The 17,790-nt window shown below is 43.4% G+C and overlaps 1 protein-coding gene across 2 annotated transcripts; it reads left to right on the top strand.

Annotated features, from left to right (window-relative positions):
• Nucleotides 1–332: 332 nt before the first annotated feature.
• PPM1M (protein phosphatase, Mg2+/Mn2+ dependent 1M) lies at nt 333–17,391 on the top strand. Of its 2 annotated transcripts, none has more exons than XM_082214557.1 (10): nt 333–646; nt 6,717–6,840; nt 9,635–9,889; nt 10,606–10,718; nt 11,569–11,653; nt 12,529–12,647; nt 13,879–13,942; nt 14,435–14,542; nt 15,133–15,281; nt 16,508–17,391. In XM_082214557.1, exons 1-10 carry the CDS (start codon nt 399–401, stop codon nt 16,671–16,673), a joined length of 1,431 nt encoding a protein of 476 aa, XP_082070683.1. In that variant the 5' UTR covers nt 333–398; the 3' UTR covers nt 16,674–17,391. The 2 variants fall into 2 exon arrangements, with proteins under 2 accessions (XP_082070683.1, XP_082070684.1); XM_082214558.1 differs by lacking the exon at nt 333–646 and adding an exon at nt 3,475–3,503.
• Nucleotides 17,392–17,790: the final 399 nt, after the last annotated feature.

Raw genomic sequence — 17,790 nt, 5'->3', positions numbered from 1 at the left:
ATATAATTCTTATTCAAAAAGTGAACTCCTATTCAGGTGGAGGAAGCCTAAACTTGGTCTAATTCATTCTCGAATTGCCCCCGTTAAAAATCAAACTGCCCCCCCCCCAGTGTGTGTGGGGTGCCCCATGTTGGAAGCCACCTGCCTAACAGCATAGCTCTGGGAGACAGAGAAAAGGAGGGAGAAAATAAAAACAAGGAAGTAGAAACCGAGGAAGGAGCGTGGCGCCTGGTGACACCCGGCGGAGCAACGCCGCGCTGACTGGCTGCCGCGTGCTGGTGAGTCACGAGCGCGACGCCCATTGGCTGCGGCAGCGGCTCCCTGGATCTGGAGCAGCGCTGGGCTTCTCAGTTGGCTGCGGGAGAGGCGAGGGAGCGGGTCCTTGTCTCTTTCGCTTCATGTCTTCGGACTGGTTCAAGAGGCGCTTCTTGAGCGCGGCGAGCCGAGGGAAAGGCGCTCCTCAGCAGCAGCAGCGGCCAACGGAGGAAGGAGGCACACGGCCACAGCCGCAGCTCCCCCGGTTGCCGTACAGGCGGCCCAAACTCCTGCGCGGAGCTGCCTCGGCCGGGGAGAGGCAGCCTGGCAAGCGCCCCGTCGTCTGCCCGCCGCGAGACAAGCCCCTCCAGTGGAACGCGGGCTATGCAGAGTAAGTGGGCGGCCGGGGCGCATGACTTGGGGATGCCTCTTGCAAAGCAGCGGCTTAAAAAGAAACTTAAAAATAAGCAAACAAACACCTCTTGAGGACTACCATGCCAAATCGGCAGCAGCTGGAGGTTAAGCCTAGAGGGGTGCAAAAGCAGCAAGCAGCCCCGTAGAGCTTAAAAAGCCAGGACTTTAAAATATGGCACGATAATCCTGCTTGCCTACCTAGTTTAGTGCATTTCTTTTTCACGCACACGTGTGCGGACGCCCCTTTTGGCTGAGAGTGAGACCTGGCCCGCACATTTCTGTTTGTCCCTGTAGTATCAAGGAGATCGAGAAATCTGATGCTGTTTTGAAATTTTAAAATGTTTTTTCCCTAGTCTTACATCTGGGTTCCCTGGTTCAAATCCCTCTCTCACTATTTTGCTGCGACTCACTCTTAGTGATGGGCTGGACCGCTTTGGTTAAATCATAATTTTGTAGCCTTTGTTCTGGGCAATATTGTAAGGTTATTAAAGGTAAAGGGACCCCTGACCATTAGGTCCAGTCGTGACCGACTCTGGGGTTGTGGCGCTTATCTGGCTTTATTGGCCGAGGGAGCCGGCGTACAGCTTCCAGGTCATGTGGCCAGCATGTCTAAGCCGCTTCTGGTGAACCAGAGCAGCGCACGGAAACCCCGTTTACCTTCCCGCCGCAGTGGTACCTATTTATCTACTTGCACTTTGATATGCTTTTGAACTGCTAGGTTGGCAGGAGCTGGGACCGAGCAATGGGAGCTCACCCTGTTGCGGGGATTCGAACCGCCGACCTTCTGATTGGCAAGTCCTAGACTCTGTGGTTTAACCCACAGCGCCACCCGCGTCCCTGTAAGGTTATTACACGTTACAATAATGCACAGTCTGTAAGGGTAGGTACAGATAGCAACCACCTCAGCATAACCTGCATGTTCCTGGCTGCAAGTGGTAAAGCAAGAGATTGTAAACCACAATGGTGCAATGTGGGGCTGCTTTGAATTGCTTGATTCTCTACCAAAGAGAACATTTGTACTTTTAATAGTTGTATGGCAAGGAAATGTGTGGCAAGACTGGTTTCTCCTGACACAGTGGTGCTTTGACGACAGCAGCATCCATCCTGTCACACAGAAGGGATAGAAGGGGGAGACAAGTGAGAAATAAGCAATTTGCTTCCCCCTTCTTGTACCTCTGTAGTAATACCACAGACCATGATAAGGGAGCAACAACCTAAATGGTGTGACTTAGTGCCTACAAGCATCCTCCTTATTTTAATGCTTTGACTTTGTGGGCAGGATTCTGCTAAAGTGAAGCACCTGAAGTCCTATTGAGTTCAGCTGAAGGGATTTAACTCCCCAGTAAAATCAGTGGCACATACATGAGCTTAACTTTGGCAGAATTGACCTCTGTGCTTTAGGATGAAATTTGTCCTTGGCCCTGGCCCAGTCTCTCTACTTATACAGTCCATTCTAGAACTAGGAGATTGAGGAGTTTAGTGAGCAAAGCCAACTGGAATCAATACATTAATACTCACTTCCAGGATCTCTCCATCTCATACCCGGTCTTCCTTTTTTGGGGTGGGGGGTTGGCGGATTGGAAGATTGCAAGTGCAATACTTGAAGAAAGGGGGTGGGGAGAGGTTTCCGTTGATGAAATATTGGGCATTGAATGTGCCGAAAGAGCGTACTCCCTGGCTTTTATGAAAAAGGTCAAATTCTTTACAGGGTTGCCAGATTCCAAGGACACTAATACCATGTTCTCCTGCTTGCTCATTGCAACACACCTGCCTTTAATTCAGGAATATTTGCTATGTAATAGCAGTAGTATATGGTGTGTTATTGTAAACTGCTCAGAGGTTGTTATTACTAATATTATATTTATCATATTATATTATATTATATTAATTATCACAGTGGTACCTCGGGATGCGAACGGGATGCGATTCGGAGCCCCGTTCGCATCCTGAATAGAATGTAAGATGCGATGGTGCGTGTGCGTGGGTCGCGCTTTGCCACTTCCGCACATGATGTCATTTTGAACATCTGCGCATGCACAAGCGGTGAAACCCGGAAGTAGCGCGCTCTGTTACTTCCAGGTTGCCGCAGAGCGCAACCCGAAAGCGCTCAACCTGAAGCACATTCAACTCAAGGTATGACTGTATATCATATCATATCATATATCATATCATTATTCCACCATTCCTCCAAAGAACCCAATAAATAAGTAAATAAAAGTTCAATTTTCCAAGAGTAAAGGAAATAAACAGCACAAATAAACACATGACTAATTAACTGCACCATGCACAGTGAACTGCTCAGTTGTGTATATTGTGCACTGCACTGGTCATGAGAGAACGCCAAACTATTGTGCATTCATGATGACGTGCACATCGTGTAATACGCTGCATATGATCTTCTCACCTTCTGAACATAATACTTCATGTTTTTGTATTTTAAGATTGTTAATGTTTTACTTCTAATGTACTTTAAATAAATCCTCATGCCCCTACCACCTGGTTGAGAAACACTTCTCTGCACATATAAAAACACATTGAATTTGAGGTTGAAACTGAAACTGAGGCCATTCTATCAAGTGACTCTTTTTTTCTTAATGATTTGTTTGCATAAAGCTAAAGGAAATCTTATGTTCTCTGCCTGTTGAAATTATAAACCTGTCCTCAGACTGAACTCTTCAGATGAATTGCATTCTGTGAGGTCAACAAATCCTCAAATGGGGGGGGGGGACCAAACACAGCAGGTTTTCTAACTCTATATGAACAAACACTTTCAGAAAATAAAGAAGCAACACCATGTGACTGACAAAAACTGCTTTCAGCATGAAAGAAAGAAGGCAAGTTGCTTATGTTGAGCTTACTGTAGTTGTAGGAATAGAAACAAGAGCTTCCTTGTTGCAGGAGCTGCCTCAGTGATATTGGACCAAAACAAATGAAAATGTTTTAGCCCACCCACCTCCTTAATGTATTAGGGCCAGACAAATTTTTAGTTGTTTCTGCTGCTTTCCAGACAATTTGGGGAATTGCTATGCAGCGAGCAGGGAAAAGACTGTATTATTACTGTCAATCAATATGACTGGACTTCAGTGTGCCAGAAAATCTTTATTGACCTGGACAAAATAGGTAGCACTTAAAATACTACAAAAATGATATCTCTTCCCTATATGTTTAGGCCATATTAGCTCCTCCTATTCACCAAGCTGTTGGAGAGGATGCGCAGTGTTAGGTTTTATTCAACATATGCGGTGGATATGCGGGAGAGTGGCTCAGTTCTTGGAGGAAATATTTGGTGAAATAAAAGCAGTTCCTGGACAAAACACCTCTAAACATGCTCAGTCTTTTTGTGGGAATAAATTAAATATTCGAATCCCTATGGACCCATGTGTTTGGGTGAACAACAGAAAGAAATGGCTGGGTGCCTGGATTCAAAATGCGGGGTCAGCGCCCAGAAAGCCCCCAGTAACAGAGTATTAAACTCATAAAAGTTGCACAGCAGTATAGCATTAGAAATATAGGTTGTTAAACCCTTTTATTAGCACATAATAGCTGACCTCTTTCCACCCCTTTTGCAATGAGCAGACACAAACTGTTAAGTAAGTTTAAAATGTTTACTTACCGATTCAAGGTCTGCAATGTTTCATGCAGCAGCAAGAATAATATATGCTAAATTGGGTGCAAAATGCATTAAGATAGCTTCAGACACTTGCTCCATGCTTAGAGCTAGCTTAAGCATGTCTGTTCTGGTTTATTACATGATGCTGAGAGAGAGGAAGGAAGGAAGGAAGGAAGTAGAAAGGCTTCACTTCCTTTGCAAGGAGAAGGGGCATGACCTAACTGAGTGTGTCTAGCAATATAACTCTGTGGTTCTTACCCCTTCATGCACCACTAGCAGCAGGCATAGTTATGTTTGACTGTAATATCTTTTTATGAAAAATAACGCTAACTTACTGTTCAGAAACCCTAACAAGTTCTCTTTTACTAGTGGGCAAACTCCTAATAATAAGATACTGGAAGAGTTTGGAGGGTGCTTCTTTGACATCTGGTACACTAAAGTAAGCCCAAAAGCACTTGTGAAAAAAATTACTAATAAAATTGGCACATGGTTTGATGCATAAAGAGTCCTTTACAACTGATTAGTACATCTTTTTCCATAAGTTTATTGTATTAGCCAAAGGCTAATGATACAGCTTTATTATGTACATGACCAAAAACGAAAACAGATTACAGTGGTGCCTCGCAAGACGAAAAACCCGCTAGATGAAAGGGTTTTCCGTTTTTCGATGCGCTTCGCAAGACGAATTTCCCTATGGGCTTGCTTCGCAAAACGAAAAAGTCTTGCGAGTCTTGTGATTTCCCCCCCTTCCCCCCCTTTTTCTAAGCCGCTAATAGCCTTTTAGCCGCTAAGCCTTTAATAGCCGCTAAGCCTTTAATAGCCGCTAAACTGCTAATAGCGCTAAGCCGCTAATAGGGTTGCTTCGCAAGACAAAAAAACCGCTAGACGAAGAGACTCGTGGAACGGATTAATTTCGACTTGCGAGACACCACTGTACTCCCATCACATTATAAAACTTTGTTAGCATAAAGCAGGCTTCCTCAAACTTGGCCCTCCAGATGTTTTGCGACTACAATTCCCATCATCCCTGACCACTGGTCCTGCTAGCTAGGGATCATGGGAGTTGTAGGCCAAAATCATCTGGAGGGCTGAGTTTGAGGAAGCCTGGCATAAAGTTTCTATCACATTCCATACAAATGGTAGTCTGAGGTAGGAATATTATATTATTTGGGTGTAATTTTGGATGCAGTGCTTAAACTAAACTTATTCTGGGCTAGGGTGAAATACTTTATTTTGTGTGTGTGTGTGTGTGTGTGTGTGATGTTAAAATAATATGTTGTAGGAATCTAACAAAATAAATCAATAAACTTAATGTTGAAACTATGTTGACCCACTGCTGCAAGAGCACGGCAAAATAGCAAGTCTTGCCTCTTGGTGTGGGTGAATGTTGAGTCAGTCAGTGGGGCAATATCTTTTGAAAGAGGACACTTTTTGCTCAGAAAGAGGAAAGAACATCTGGAACGTCAGCCATTTCCTGTGTGAAGTCACTATCTCCGTAATGCAGAGGTTTTCAACCTTTTTGAGTCCAAGGCTCCCTTGACCAACTGCATTTGCTCTGTGGCTCCTCTCTGGGGAAACACACTCCAAGCCTTGTGGAGTGTTCCCTCAGGCTCCGCTCCCCTCTTCTAGGTAGCTTCCACCACTGCCCCTGGTCTCTGAGATGCCCCCCACCTCAAAGAGAGGTGTCTCCTCATGCCGCCCCCCAGGGGCTGGGAAGAGGATGCCCTCAGCCTTAGCAGCCTGATGGAGACATAGACATGAGAGGGAAGTAAAGAGGGACAGAGGCCAGTGTTGCTTGCGGCGCCCCCTGACCATCATTCAAGGCACCCCAGGCCATAATGAATCAGACTAATGGGAATTCTGTGGCTAAATTATATTCTTGTGGTGCCCCTGTGCTTGGAACAGCAGAAAGGCGAGAGGAAAGGCACCCAGTTCACCACCCACAGAAAAAACGTGGAGCCCCTAGAATAAACGTAGAGGACCCAGAGTGTAAAGGGAGACCTGCTCCCTGCATAGCTGGGCTGCTGCCCCTTCTCCATAACCACGTGCAATATGCAGGTACGTATTTCCTATCACACCACTTCTCACTGTTTTCTCAAAGGCCTTATGAATGACTGTGGCACTTGCTTGCTCTAGGATTATGTTTGCTAGCTCTGAACTAAAGGCCTGCAGCTTGGATTTCTATGGATTCTCAGTCTTGGTGATTTGGGTGTACTCTCCTACTCACCAGTATCTTACAAGGTCTGATAAAACAGATTGCATCCTGCTTTTAGGCTCCAAGACTACTCAGCCTCTTGGCACCTGCAGGGTGTCATTTGAAACTCATTTGAAGTCAATTATGTCATCAACCATAAAATTGCTAGTTTTCAATTACATTGGACCTAATAACATGGAATTGCTTCAGTTATTCTAGTGATTTTGTTTCTTGTGCCATCAGAACCATCAACGCAGAAAAATCAGAATTCAATGAAGACCAAGCAACATGTTGTCATATCTCTATCAGAAAGAGGGAACATGGCAAAGAAGAGGACCAGGAGTGGCTGATTCTGTGCACTACTGAGGTGAGTTCAGAGGTAGTGTTTCCGTCTACAGCAGGGATTAATTAGAGCCAGGACTTACCAAGGCTCAGCCTATGGCAGAACCTGTTTTGATTCAGTTCTGAAACTTCATGAAGTCTATAGGTGAATGTCTCTGAACATATACAGAGTTCTTGAGTTTAATTGCTTGGCAGTTATATTTGTCCCCAACTTTGTAACATCTTGAGATGACTTACGAAGATTCCATATTCGGTATAGTGGCTGTCATGGACTGGCCGGAAACAGGAAAGGTGGGCGGCACCAACTGGGGAACCCAGTTGGGAAGAAGGCTCAGAACCCAGGGATTGGTTGGTGGGACGACGATGAGTGGTTAGAGGGAGAAGATTGGGAGGAGGAGATGTCAGAAGCTGAAGAGGCAGCAGGGTTTAGTAGCAGGAAGAGGCTGTGGCAGAGAGCAGTTCCATAGCATAGTGGCCAACTCGCTAATTTAACTACTGTCAGAGAATTGAAACAGGACATACATAATCATTATATCTAGTAAGATATTTTGAGTGATTACAGAATGCTATATTCACATCCAGTCAGATGTCATGGTAGGCATTCTTACATTGTGGGAAATGGAGGTTGTGTCATTTATTTGCATTGATCAGAGATAAAGGTCACAATGACAACGTATTTCTTCTTTTCCTCTTTGGACTGCAGATCTTTCACAATTCACAGGCAGAGAGGTGCTGCTAGGTGGAGTACCCATTAAAAATGGCAGCTATGTCTATCTAGCTCCTAGTTTTTTCTTAAGTGGCTTTTGCTAACTGTTTTGCTCTCACAAGTATGACATTCTCTCCCATTTATAACTATCTGGCTTCCATTCAGTCGGCTAATTATTTCTGGACCATAGTCATGTGGGGTCAATATGAGTGAACCACAAGTATTTCTAAACAATTAGGGCTTCTTCCTATTCCTCTTGCGGCATACGCTGAATGGCTTGGTTTGTTCTTCAATTCCTCATTCAACATTCTGAGAATCCCATGAAAGGCATGAGCTGCGGGTTTGTATCTGCCTGGCAAATCCATTTAGATAAAGGAAACAGCAACAACAACAAAGCTCAGAGTAAAACTTGGGACTATAGAGGAAGTTTGTACGTCAGAGAGTGGGCAGCTGATGCCCTTGTGGAACTAGCAGATTCTATGGTACACTTTGGAGTACAGTGGTACCTCGGGTTACAGACACTTCAGGTTACAGACTCTGCTAACCCAGAAATAGTACCTCGGGTTAAGAACTTTGCTTCAGGGTGAGAACAGAAATCGCACAGCGGTGGCAGCGGGAGGTCCCATTAGCTAAAGTGGTACCTTAGGTTGAGAACGGACCTCCAGAACGAATTAAGTTCTTAACCCGAGGTACCACTGTATAATTGTGGCTTACAGCAAAAGAGGAAATGCTTGCTCTTGTGTGAATGAATTTGTATCCAAAGATCTTAACAAGCAGATGTGAGGGTTGTGTTTTAGAATGTTTTAATAATAATATGAATTGATTCCTGAAGCACATACCTGTCCGCTTCAGTTTTCAGACTACAGTGGTGCCCCGCAAGACGAAATTAATTCGTTCCGCAGGTTTTGTCGTCTAGCGAATTTTTCGTCTTGCGAATCACGAAATCCCATAGGAATGCATTGAAAATCAATTAATGCGTTCCTATGGTCAAAAAAAGTCCAAACAAAGCCAAATTTGGTAAAACAACAGTTTATTAACTGCTCTTTAAAGTCACACATACTGTAAAGAGCAGATCAAAAATTGAAGGGAAAATAAATTAACTTTATAAACATGACAGAAAAACATTTTAAAATCAACAAAGTGTACAGTACATTTTCTAAGACTCTGGGGGACCACTCGAAGAAGGCTCCTCTTCCACTCTTTGCTTCTTGCTGAAGAACCCCCTCCTCAACTGTTCCCCCAGCCACCCACCACACCACACAGAAATTCAAATCCAGATTTTTTTAAAAAAACAGCAGAGTGGCCCAATGGTCACAGAAAATCATAAAAATTCCCAAAACAGCCCCACAAGCTCCCAGATTCCTGCAGAAACCTCTCCAGCTGTTCCCCCAGCCAGCCAGCACTCAGAAATTCAAACTCAGGAATTTTTTTTTGAAAAAAAACAAACTGGCCCAGTGGTCACAGAAAATCATAAAAATTCCCAAAAAAGGCCCACAAGCTCCCAGATTATCGCAACCCCCCCCCACAACACCAAGTCCTTGAATCCCAAACACCCCAACCCAAAATCCAAAACCCCCCAAAAAAGTTTTAAAAGTTTAACTTACCAAATGGATGCAAGAGAAGTTCTGGAAAAGTTTTGGAAAAGCTTCAAAAGTGAGCAAAGTCTGAGAAAAGGCTACAAAACCACGTGCTAACAGTTGCTCCTCGAAGTCAAGTCGCAACTGCAGCTGTTCAAGCTAAGCACCCTTTGTTTTAACGGTTTTAAGAAAAAGGAAACAAAGTCGCGAGATGTTTTCGTCTTGCGAAGCAAGCCCATAGGGAAATTCGTCTTGCGAGGCAACTCGAAAACGGAAAAACCTTTCGTCTAGTGAGTTTTTTGTCTTGCGAGGCATTCGTCTTGAGAGGTACCACTGTATAGAGTGGTTTATAATTCTAATCCTCACAACAACACTGAAGCAGGTGAGTGAGAATTGTGAGTCTGGCTCCCACATACAAAGCAAACAAACAGCACATACAAAGCAAACATGCAGCCTGCTGCACCCCCACATGTTCTGGCAACAGCATGGAAGAGTGTACTAAATGATGGTAAAAGTCTCAATGCTTTGACTTTCAGTATCTGACTGGCCACTACTGGGCACTGTTTGATGGTCATGGTGGACCAGAAGCATCTATCTTGGCCTCCAACTACTTGCACTGTTGCATCAAGCAGAAATTGGAGGATGTGGTGGAAGGCATCACTCAAGACCGTCCCCCGATGCACCTCAGTGGGCAGTGCGTTTGCCAAAGTGACCCACAGTTCGTGGAAGAAAAACAAATTCGGCAGGAGGATGTGGTAATCGGAGCACTGGAGAAGGCCTTCCAGGAATGTGTGAGTGACCTTGTTTCCCCCTTTATTGTCTCTGAGAGGGTTAAGGCTCCTTATGTCACAGATGGCCGTTGGTGCAAATCTTGCTCAAGATCCTGTTGTTTTCACAGCCAGGCAAACCAGCTGCCTCAGCCCTTGGAAGTTTCTGCTGATGAGGCTGTTTATTCCATGACTCATTGTCAAATGTTGTGCCGATGCAGACTTAGTACCCTATGCATTTCTGCTTGGTATATAAAGTTTACTATGACATATCTGTTCCCATGTAAGCTGCCAATTCACAAGAAACGTTTGCTGTACGGTCATGTACAGCGGTAGCTCAGGTTACATACACTTCAGGTTACATACGCTTCAGGTTACAGACTCCGCTAACACAGAAATAGTGCTTCAGGTTAAGAACTTTGCTTCAGGATGAGAACAGAAATCATGCTCCGGCGGTGCGGCAGCAGCGGGAGGCCCCATTAGCTAAAGTGGTGCTTCAGGTTAAGGACAGTTTCAGGTTAAGAACGGACCTCCAGAACAAATTAAGTACTTAACCCGAGGTACCACTGTATGTGAAAACATATTCGCACGAAAAGAAAGTGGCATATGTTTGTTTGAACTGACTTGAGTGTCCAGATGATTAAGTTATCTAACAGTGGTCTTAAAGTTAGATTTCAGACTTTGCTGAGAAATACGGCACCTGCTTTGCATCATCATCAGATTATGTTTTCCCCCAACAGGATGATGTAATTGGTCAGGAGATGGAAGCTACTGGCCAATCAGGAGGTTGTACTGCACTAGCTGCACTTTACTTGCAGGGAAAGCTCTATGTGGCAAACGCAGGTGACAGCAGGTGAGTTCACATCCAAATGCAACCTAGGATGAGACCCAACATTGTCCTTTTAGCCTAGTTATATAGCAGGATTCTTCATGTCTCTCGAGTAAGAAAGATACTCAGTTAATGTTAGTTTTCTTTGTTTAACGAAATTAAATGTTTTGTTAAGTGTTGGATATATTACATTAAGCATGCTTGTTAAAATCGAAAAAAAGCAGCTGCCGGAGGCCATAATCAGGGTCAGGAATGGTGTTTAACCCTTTCCTCCCTACATCAGGTTCCTAACGAAAATCCCTTCCCTGTTTCCTGTTTGAACCTTTGCGTGGAAACAAGTGTGTGTGTTTTGTGTTGATTTTCAATGGTAAACTGGTGTAGTGAGAAAAGGGTTAAATCTCTCCTCCCAGAATTTAGAAGTCCTGATCTGAATGGAGGTCCTGTGTGGCTGTTTTTCCTTGGAAAAATATAAAGATGCTGTGAGCATGCTTTTTAAAGAAGAGTGCTGAACCTAAATTGAAATTTCACTTTTTCCCTTCGGGAGCAGAGTGTTGGGACAACTAACAGCTGTCTTATGGATTAACTTCTTGCCACTCTTCAGGCATAGCTTGTGGAGAGATAGCCTCTTTGTTGTATTATTTTCAAGATTGATGAAAGGTGTTTCAAATGTATACTTGTAGGGTGGTGGCATACACATCTTGAATTCTTGGGCTGGCCCAAAAAGGATCTTCTTCTCCACCTCCTGTCTTACAAAAGAAGCTGGTTGTATTGCAACAATCACATACATGTGTCAACTTATTCCTATGTCTGAAAAATGTAATGAGAGAAATCCACTTGAAAGAGTTAACCTCAGTTTTTATATTATTTTATTTAGGGCACTCCTTGTTCGAAAACAAAGCATTGTCCCCCTGAGTACTGAATTCACTCCAGAAACAGAGAGGCAGAGAATCCAACACCTGGTAAGAAAAACACACACCTTTCTGCATATTTTCTAATGGCAACATGTCTGTCTTGCACTACCCATCTCTCATGAGTGGTAGGGTCATTCTGAACAGCAGAGTAGATTCATTCTGAGATATCACTACTACTCTTGCTTTGTGTTGCACTGAAGTGGTATGAAGTACAGTGGTGCCTCGCAATACGAATGACTCGCAAGACGGAAAACTCGCTAGACGAAAGAGTTTTCTGTTTTGGAGGTGCTTCGCAAAACGAATCTCCTATGGGCTTGCTTCGCAAGACGACAATGTCTTGCGAGTTCCTGCTGTTTTTTCCCCTCCCCCCTTTTTCTAAGCCGCTAAGCCGCTTATCAGCTGATCCGATCAGCAGATAAGCCGCTAATAGCGCTAATCCGTCAATGGGCTTGCTTCGCAAGACGAAAAAACTGCTAGACGAAGAGAATCACAGAACGGATTCTTTTTGTCTTGCGAGGCACCACTGTACTAAGTGTCTGAGTATAGCCTTATATAGAATAGATCTATAATCTGCCATTCAGAATAATGTTAATTAGACTGCACAAACAGTGGTGATTTACCAGACCTTTATTCATATCCAGTGAGGAGCAATTTCTGTAAGGAAACAGGTTTCCCTGCAAATATCATTCCTGTTGCTTTTATGGTTTTGGGACCCTAGTTTTAATTTTGAAATTAGAATATTCTACCAGTGATTTAAGGATTTTTATTTCCATTCTCCATAGAAATAGAGTATTATGCCACTGATAATTAGGGACTTAGCAATGGCAGAATACGCAACACAAGTTTTCCCACTTTCTCTCCCACATTCCCCTGAAAATGATGCTTCCATTTTAAGTATTTTTGAATGTTCTTTTTCTTCTCAGGCTTTCATGTACCCAGAGCTTCTAGCAGATGAATTCATACGGTTTGAGTTTCCAAGGAGATTGAGAGGAGATGATGTGGGCCAGAAGGTCCTTTATCGAGATTACTCAATGGAAGGCTGGTGAGTCACTCAAGCCTCTCTTGGCTTGGATAAGAGGATGCCCTGGATGAGCAGTGTTTGTGCGGTGGAATTGGGTTGGAAAGGACATTGGAGGCCATCACTCTGCTCAATGCAGGATGCTCCTGTAACACCTGACATCCACCCAGCCCCTGCTTAAATGCATCTACAATCTCCCAAGGCAATCTATTTTGCCGTCAAACAGCTCTAGTTGTTAGGAAGATTATTCTAGTCTTTAGCTGAAAATCTGCTTCCTTGCTGTTTACACTCTCCAGTCCTACACTTAATCTAGTCTTGCCCTTTGGAACAGCAAAGTCCCAGTCACCGTTTTCATCTCTCTCTCTCCCCTTATTGGTCTCTAGTTGCCTATCTGCTTCAGCTATGCTATTATCTTAACCTGGCAGGATGGCTTACATCAGGCACAGGCAAACTCGGCCCTCCAGATGTTTTGGGACTACATTTCCCATCATCCCTGACCACTGGTCCTGTTAGCTTGGGATTATGGGAGTTGTAGTCCCAAAACATCTGGAGGTCCAAGTTTGCCCATCCATGGCTTACATTATAGGAGAGAAAGGTGTTTGGCTTTCAAGAGGAGATAACATCAGATTTTGATATACAGTGGTTGTCTCACTGCTCTTGTCTCTCAATCCCTCAAAGGATTGAAGAAAAGCCCCTCTGTCAGCCTAAGCTTGCTCTCAAGAACCCATCAGTAATGTGCAGCTGTTTTTTTTAACATAAATGTGAGATGGAAGCCGCTCAATAATGGTGTTAATTAATGGTAGCCTGGCTTCTGGTTAGAGTATGGGGCTGATAATGCCAGAGTCGCAGGTTTGATCTCTTTGTGGGACAACTGCATTATCTCTGCATTGCAGAGGGTTGGACTAGATGAAGCCCTTCCAATGTTGCAGTTCTGCACTTTCTGGAGATCTGAGCTGCAATTCTGAATCCACCCACCTGTTAGGCCTGTGCTCTGAAATGGCTTTGGGATTGACGTCACTGATTACTTTCTTAGCTGTGCTACAGGCTTCGCGTACAACCTTGCAAACCTCCTTGTGTAACGGAGTACTGCAGTTAGTAGAAAAACATGTCTGCATTAAAGGGACATTTATATACAAAGACTGCAGCCACGGAGTAATATGTTTTACATTTAGTACATTTTAACATGTTTATCTTCATATTGGATTGTGGCTATGCTATGACAGGAGGACTGCAAAAATGACCTTTCTCGTTTCAGGGGATACAAGACGGTAGCAAAAGATGACCTCAAGTATCCTCTTATCCATGGACATGGAAAACAGGTGTGCCCGCAGGGCCCTTGCAAGCAAAAAAAAGGGGGGGCCGGAAGAGCCAGTGCGTCCTTCCTATACTGTTTTTTATGCATGCATGCATACATACATAAATTTTAGTTGTATGCTGCCTTTCCATAGCTGGAACCATGCTCAACATGTAAAATATTGCACAGCTGCATACATACCAACAGTGTGGAGCTACCTTGTCAGTTTACATGTTGTCAAGTATGATTATCTTCAGGGACCAGATAAAAACAAAATTGCATTCCCAAGCTCTTGATGCTTAATGGCTTTTATGTGGCTCTTGAGAAATGGGCTGCTGCTGGAAACATTGGTTTTTTTAGATTTAATTACATTGTTCTTTGTGTTTAAACGTGTATGGTGATCTGTTGTGAATATTACATTGAAAAGATGAATGTTTTAAATAACTTCTACTTGAAATTATCACTGGCTCTATGCTTGTGACACTCTTCCACTCCTTGATGCCTCATCCTTTTTTAGGCTCGCTTGCTAGGCACCCTGGCTGTTTCACGAGGCCTGGGAGATCATCAGTTGAGAGTTACTGAAACAGACGTTGAAGTCAAGCCTTTCCTGTCCTGCATTCCAAAGGTAGGAAATTGATAGAACACACTAAGTCTTTTCAGCCATGGGTTTACCATTGTAGTTCAGCTTCCTTCCCCTTTCTGGGTCCTCTGAATATATTCAGGGAAAGATAATTCAGCTTTGTCACTATTTCTAGCATTTTCCTTGTTTTTATTTTATTTTTAAAAAGCACCCCAAAAAACGTAGGTCCATATAATGCTGCAGCCCTAAACAGAATGGGTAGCTCGTCATTAGGAACCCAATTAGGCATGCATGTGTATACTGACTTTGAGGGTCTACTGATGTGTTTGTCAACAGGGGGGAGCTATTGCATCCATACTATGCATCTAAGTTTCTCAGGAACATCAGGCTCCCCCCATTAGGAAAAAATAATGCTGTGCTAGAAGATAGCCTTTGGTCCCATCTAGCAGGCCTTGTCTTGTATGCCCTTATTATAGTGGCATGTATCTAAAGCATGTGTGGCAGAGCCATGGCCATGCACAAGTTGCTGGACTCCAGGCTCTTCATTTAAACCATTCTCTAGGGAGACTGTGAACATCCAGCTGTTTGGGGATAGCAGTTAAGAAAGCTTGCATCTTTTCGTCAATTCTGACTAGGTTGAAGTATTAGACTTTGCCAAACAAAACATCAAGGAAGGCGATGTCCTCATCATGGCAACTGACGGCCTTTGGGATGTTATGTCCAATGACGACGTGGCTCATATTGTCAGGAATTTTGTCCAGGAGAACACATCTGACCCATACAGGTATGTTAGCAGTTTTAGCCAATATGGAAGCCACGAGTCTTGATTTCTTAACACACATTCTTTGCATTGACGATACCAATTTTGTAGGTGCCTTGACAAACTTAAAATATTTGAAGAGCTTTTGTGCTAAAAATTGGGGAATGAAACACACTGGAAAATATTTGAATATGCTTTTGCTTATGTTGACATGTGTTCTGGCATAGCAGTGGTAGGGAAATAGCAGTCCGTGGGCCAGATCTGTCCCACAAAGCCTCTTTTCTCAAGCTCCTCCTACCAGGAACTGCAGTCAGCTGTTTGATGAAAAGATGTGGGGAGCATAGAGAAACCTCCCCACAATCTTCCTCATCGCTCAGCTGTTCAGGAAATAGCTGCATGAGAATGAAGCAGTGGCTAGCTCATCTTTGCACACTGAAAAATGAAGCCTCTGTGAGGTGTATGTTCTATGTGTATAAGAGACCACGTGGGTGCCTCTACCCCCCCCCCCGGCATGTTTACTGTGAGGGAGTTTTTTTTCTCAGGCTGAGTTATCTTGATCACCTATACAGTTGTACCCTGGTTTTCAAACAGCTCCAGAACGTTTTGGTTCCTGAACGTTGCAAACCCGGAAGTGACTGTTCCGGTTTGCGAACTATTTCTGGAAGCTGAACGTCCTGCTTCCTGCAGCCAATCAGAAGCAGAGTTTTGGTTTTCAAACATTTTGAACATTTTCCATACTTAATGAAGTTCTCTGTAACTGATACTGATGTACAGAGAAGCATTTTAAGCAGAGGTAGAGGCAACAAGAAGCTAACCTGTGTGGTCTTAAGTCTTCCAAATTGTTAGGAATTGCTGGTGGGCAGACAAGTGTACTCCTGTCCTGCTTGTAGCCTTCCCAGTCATTTGGTTGGACACTGAGAGAACAAGATGCTGGACTAGATGGGACACTAGCCTGAACCAACACCCTTTTCTTATCTTCTTAGAGTTACTCTGACAAAATTCTATTCCTTTTACATTTAGCTGAGATTGCTTTGCTAGAGAATTAGTTTACCAGAGCTGTTGGCAGTACTCAAGACTCAAATTGGGTGCTGAAGCGGTTTGCTTCCACGGTAGTGTGTGGGCAGCAGTACCAGAACAGTAAACCAAACCAAACTCTCAGTGCCTTAAGTACTGTAGTTCATCCTTCACCTGTCTTTAGCATTGGTAATCACTGCTTTGGGAGATAACAAAGTAATTGTTTGTTTTTATAGGTTTACAGAACTAGCCAAGTGCCTGGTGCAGAAAGCAAGGGGAAAGAAGGATGGATACTACTGGACTATGGGCAGTAACAGGCCTGCTTCTTACGATGACATTTCTGTGTTTGCGATTCCACTGTACAACAGTGGAATGGCAAACACAGTTCTGAACACCCCATGACTACTGAGCAAGTTAATTATGGTATGATGGTATTATTGCTATTAGTGACACCATTTCCAGGCCAACAGCTGCTGTGTGGAGAAACAACAACTTTTCACTGTCATTGGAAAGCAACTGCAGAAAACGCAACTTGTACAGTTTTGGTGTCATTCCCTTGGGGCAGCTGTAAAGTCCCACTTCCTTAAAGAAGCTTTTCTAACTCAGTAAGTGGAGCAAGATGGAAGCTTCCCTCTGGACTTTCTTTTGCAATAGCATTAGTATCAAAGAAATGGCCTGCTGCCACTTATGTGAACTTAATCCATTTTATTCTTAAATGGGATTTTAGCAGCAACTTTGTATATCTTACAAAATGTACCAAGCTAAACAGCTTCTATCATGGCTCACAGAAGTTACAGCAAGATGTTAAGCTACATCAATACACTGAAAACATGACCACAAACCACTAACTGAAAGTCCCAGTGCTTTTCATGCAATAATTCTGTACAGGGGTTTGCCAAGTCTTTTAATGGAATCTGTATTAAATACAGTGTTTACCAAGTTTCGCCTCAAAACTTCAAGCTGAAGCTGAGGTACTGGTACGTGGTGAGCATTTAGAAAAATAATAATTTTTTTTTAGGTCAGACAAGCTTGTATTTTGTTTATAATTTTGTATATTGTTGTGACTTAAACATGGTTTTTAAAAATGCAATAAAACATCTAGTTTTTATTTTAAAATAAATGGTACAACTTTATTCAAGTTGACAGACATACCCTGCAGTAAAATTCAGCATAAAAAACACCAAATTGAGAATCCATCTAACTGCATAATGTATTTAATTATTTCTGTTTTAACAAAGAGATAAACAGAATCAGCTGGCCTTTCTCATAAGATAGTCTCATACGGTTGCATCCTGCTTTTTCCACTGGTGGTAAATGGATTTTCCATCAGAAACTTTAATATGTTTTGAGTATGAAACAGCCCTAGCTAACATGGGATGGGGCTGCTATGGTAACGTGCAACATCCTCACTATGCCTCAGAACAATTCTTCATTGCACATCCATCTCAATGCAAACCCAAGCCAGATAGGTTAACCCAGGGGTTGTCAACCTGGTCCCTACTGCTCACTAGTGGGCGTT

This window comes from Podarcis vaucheri (genome assembly GCF_965113315.1).
Source record: "Podarcis vaucheri genome assembly, chromosome: 2".
Classification (NCBI taxonomy): Eukaryota; Metazoa; Chordata; class Lepidosauria; order Squamata; family Lacertidae; genus Podarcis; species Podarcis vaucheri.
The sequence above is the reverse complement of the archived record's forward strand: the minus strand, read 5'-3'. Positions and strand labels throughout refer to the sequence as shown.

Bases quoted from the DNA above. Each gene is read 5' to 3' on its own strand.
- PPM1M (XM_082214557.1), top strand. From the start codon at position 399: ATGTCTTCGGACTGGTTCAAGAGGCGCTTCTTGAGCGCGGCGAGCCGA. The intron at 9,890-10,605 runs GTGAGTGACCTT...TTCCCCCAACAG, and splicing joins AGAAGGCCTTCCAGGAATGT to GATGATGTAATTGGTCAGGA. The intron at 15,282-16,507 runs GTATGTTAGCAG...TTGTTTTTATAG, and splicing joins AACACATCTGACCCATACAG to GTTTACAGAACTAGCCAAGT.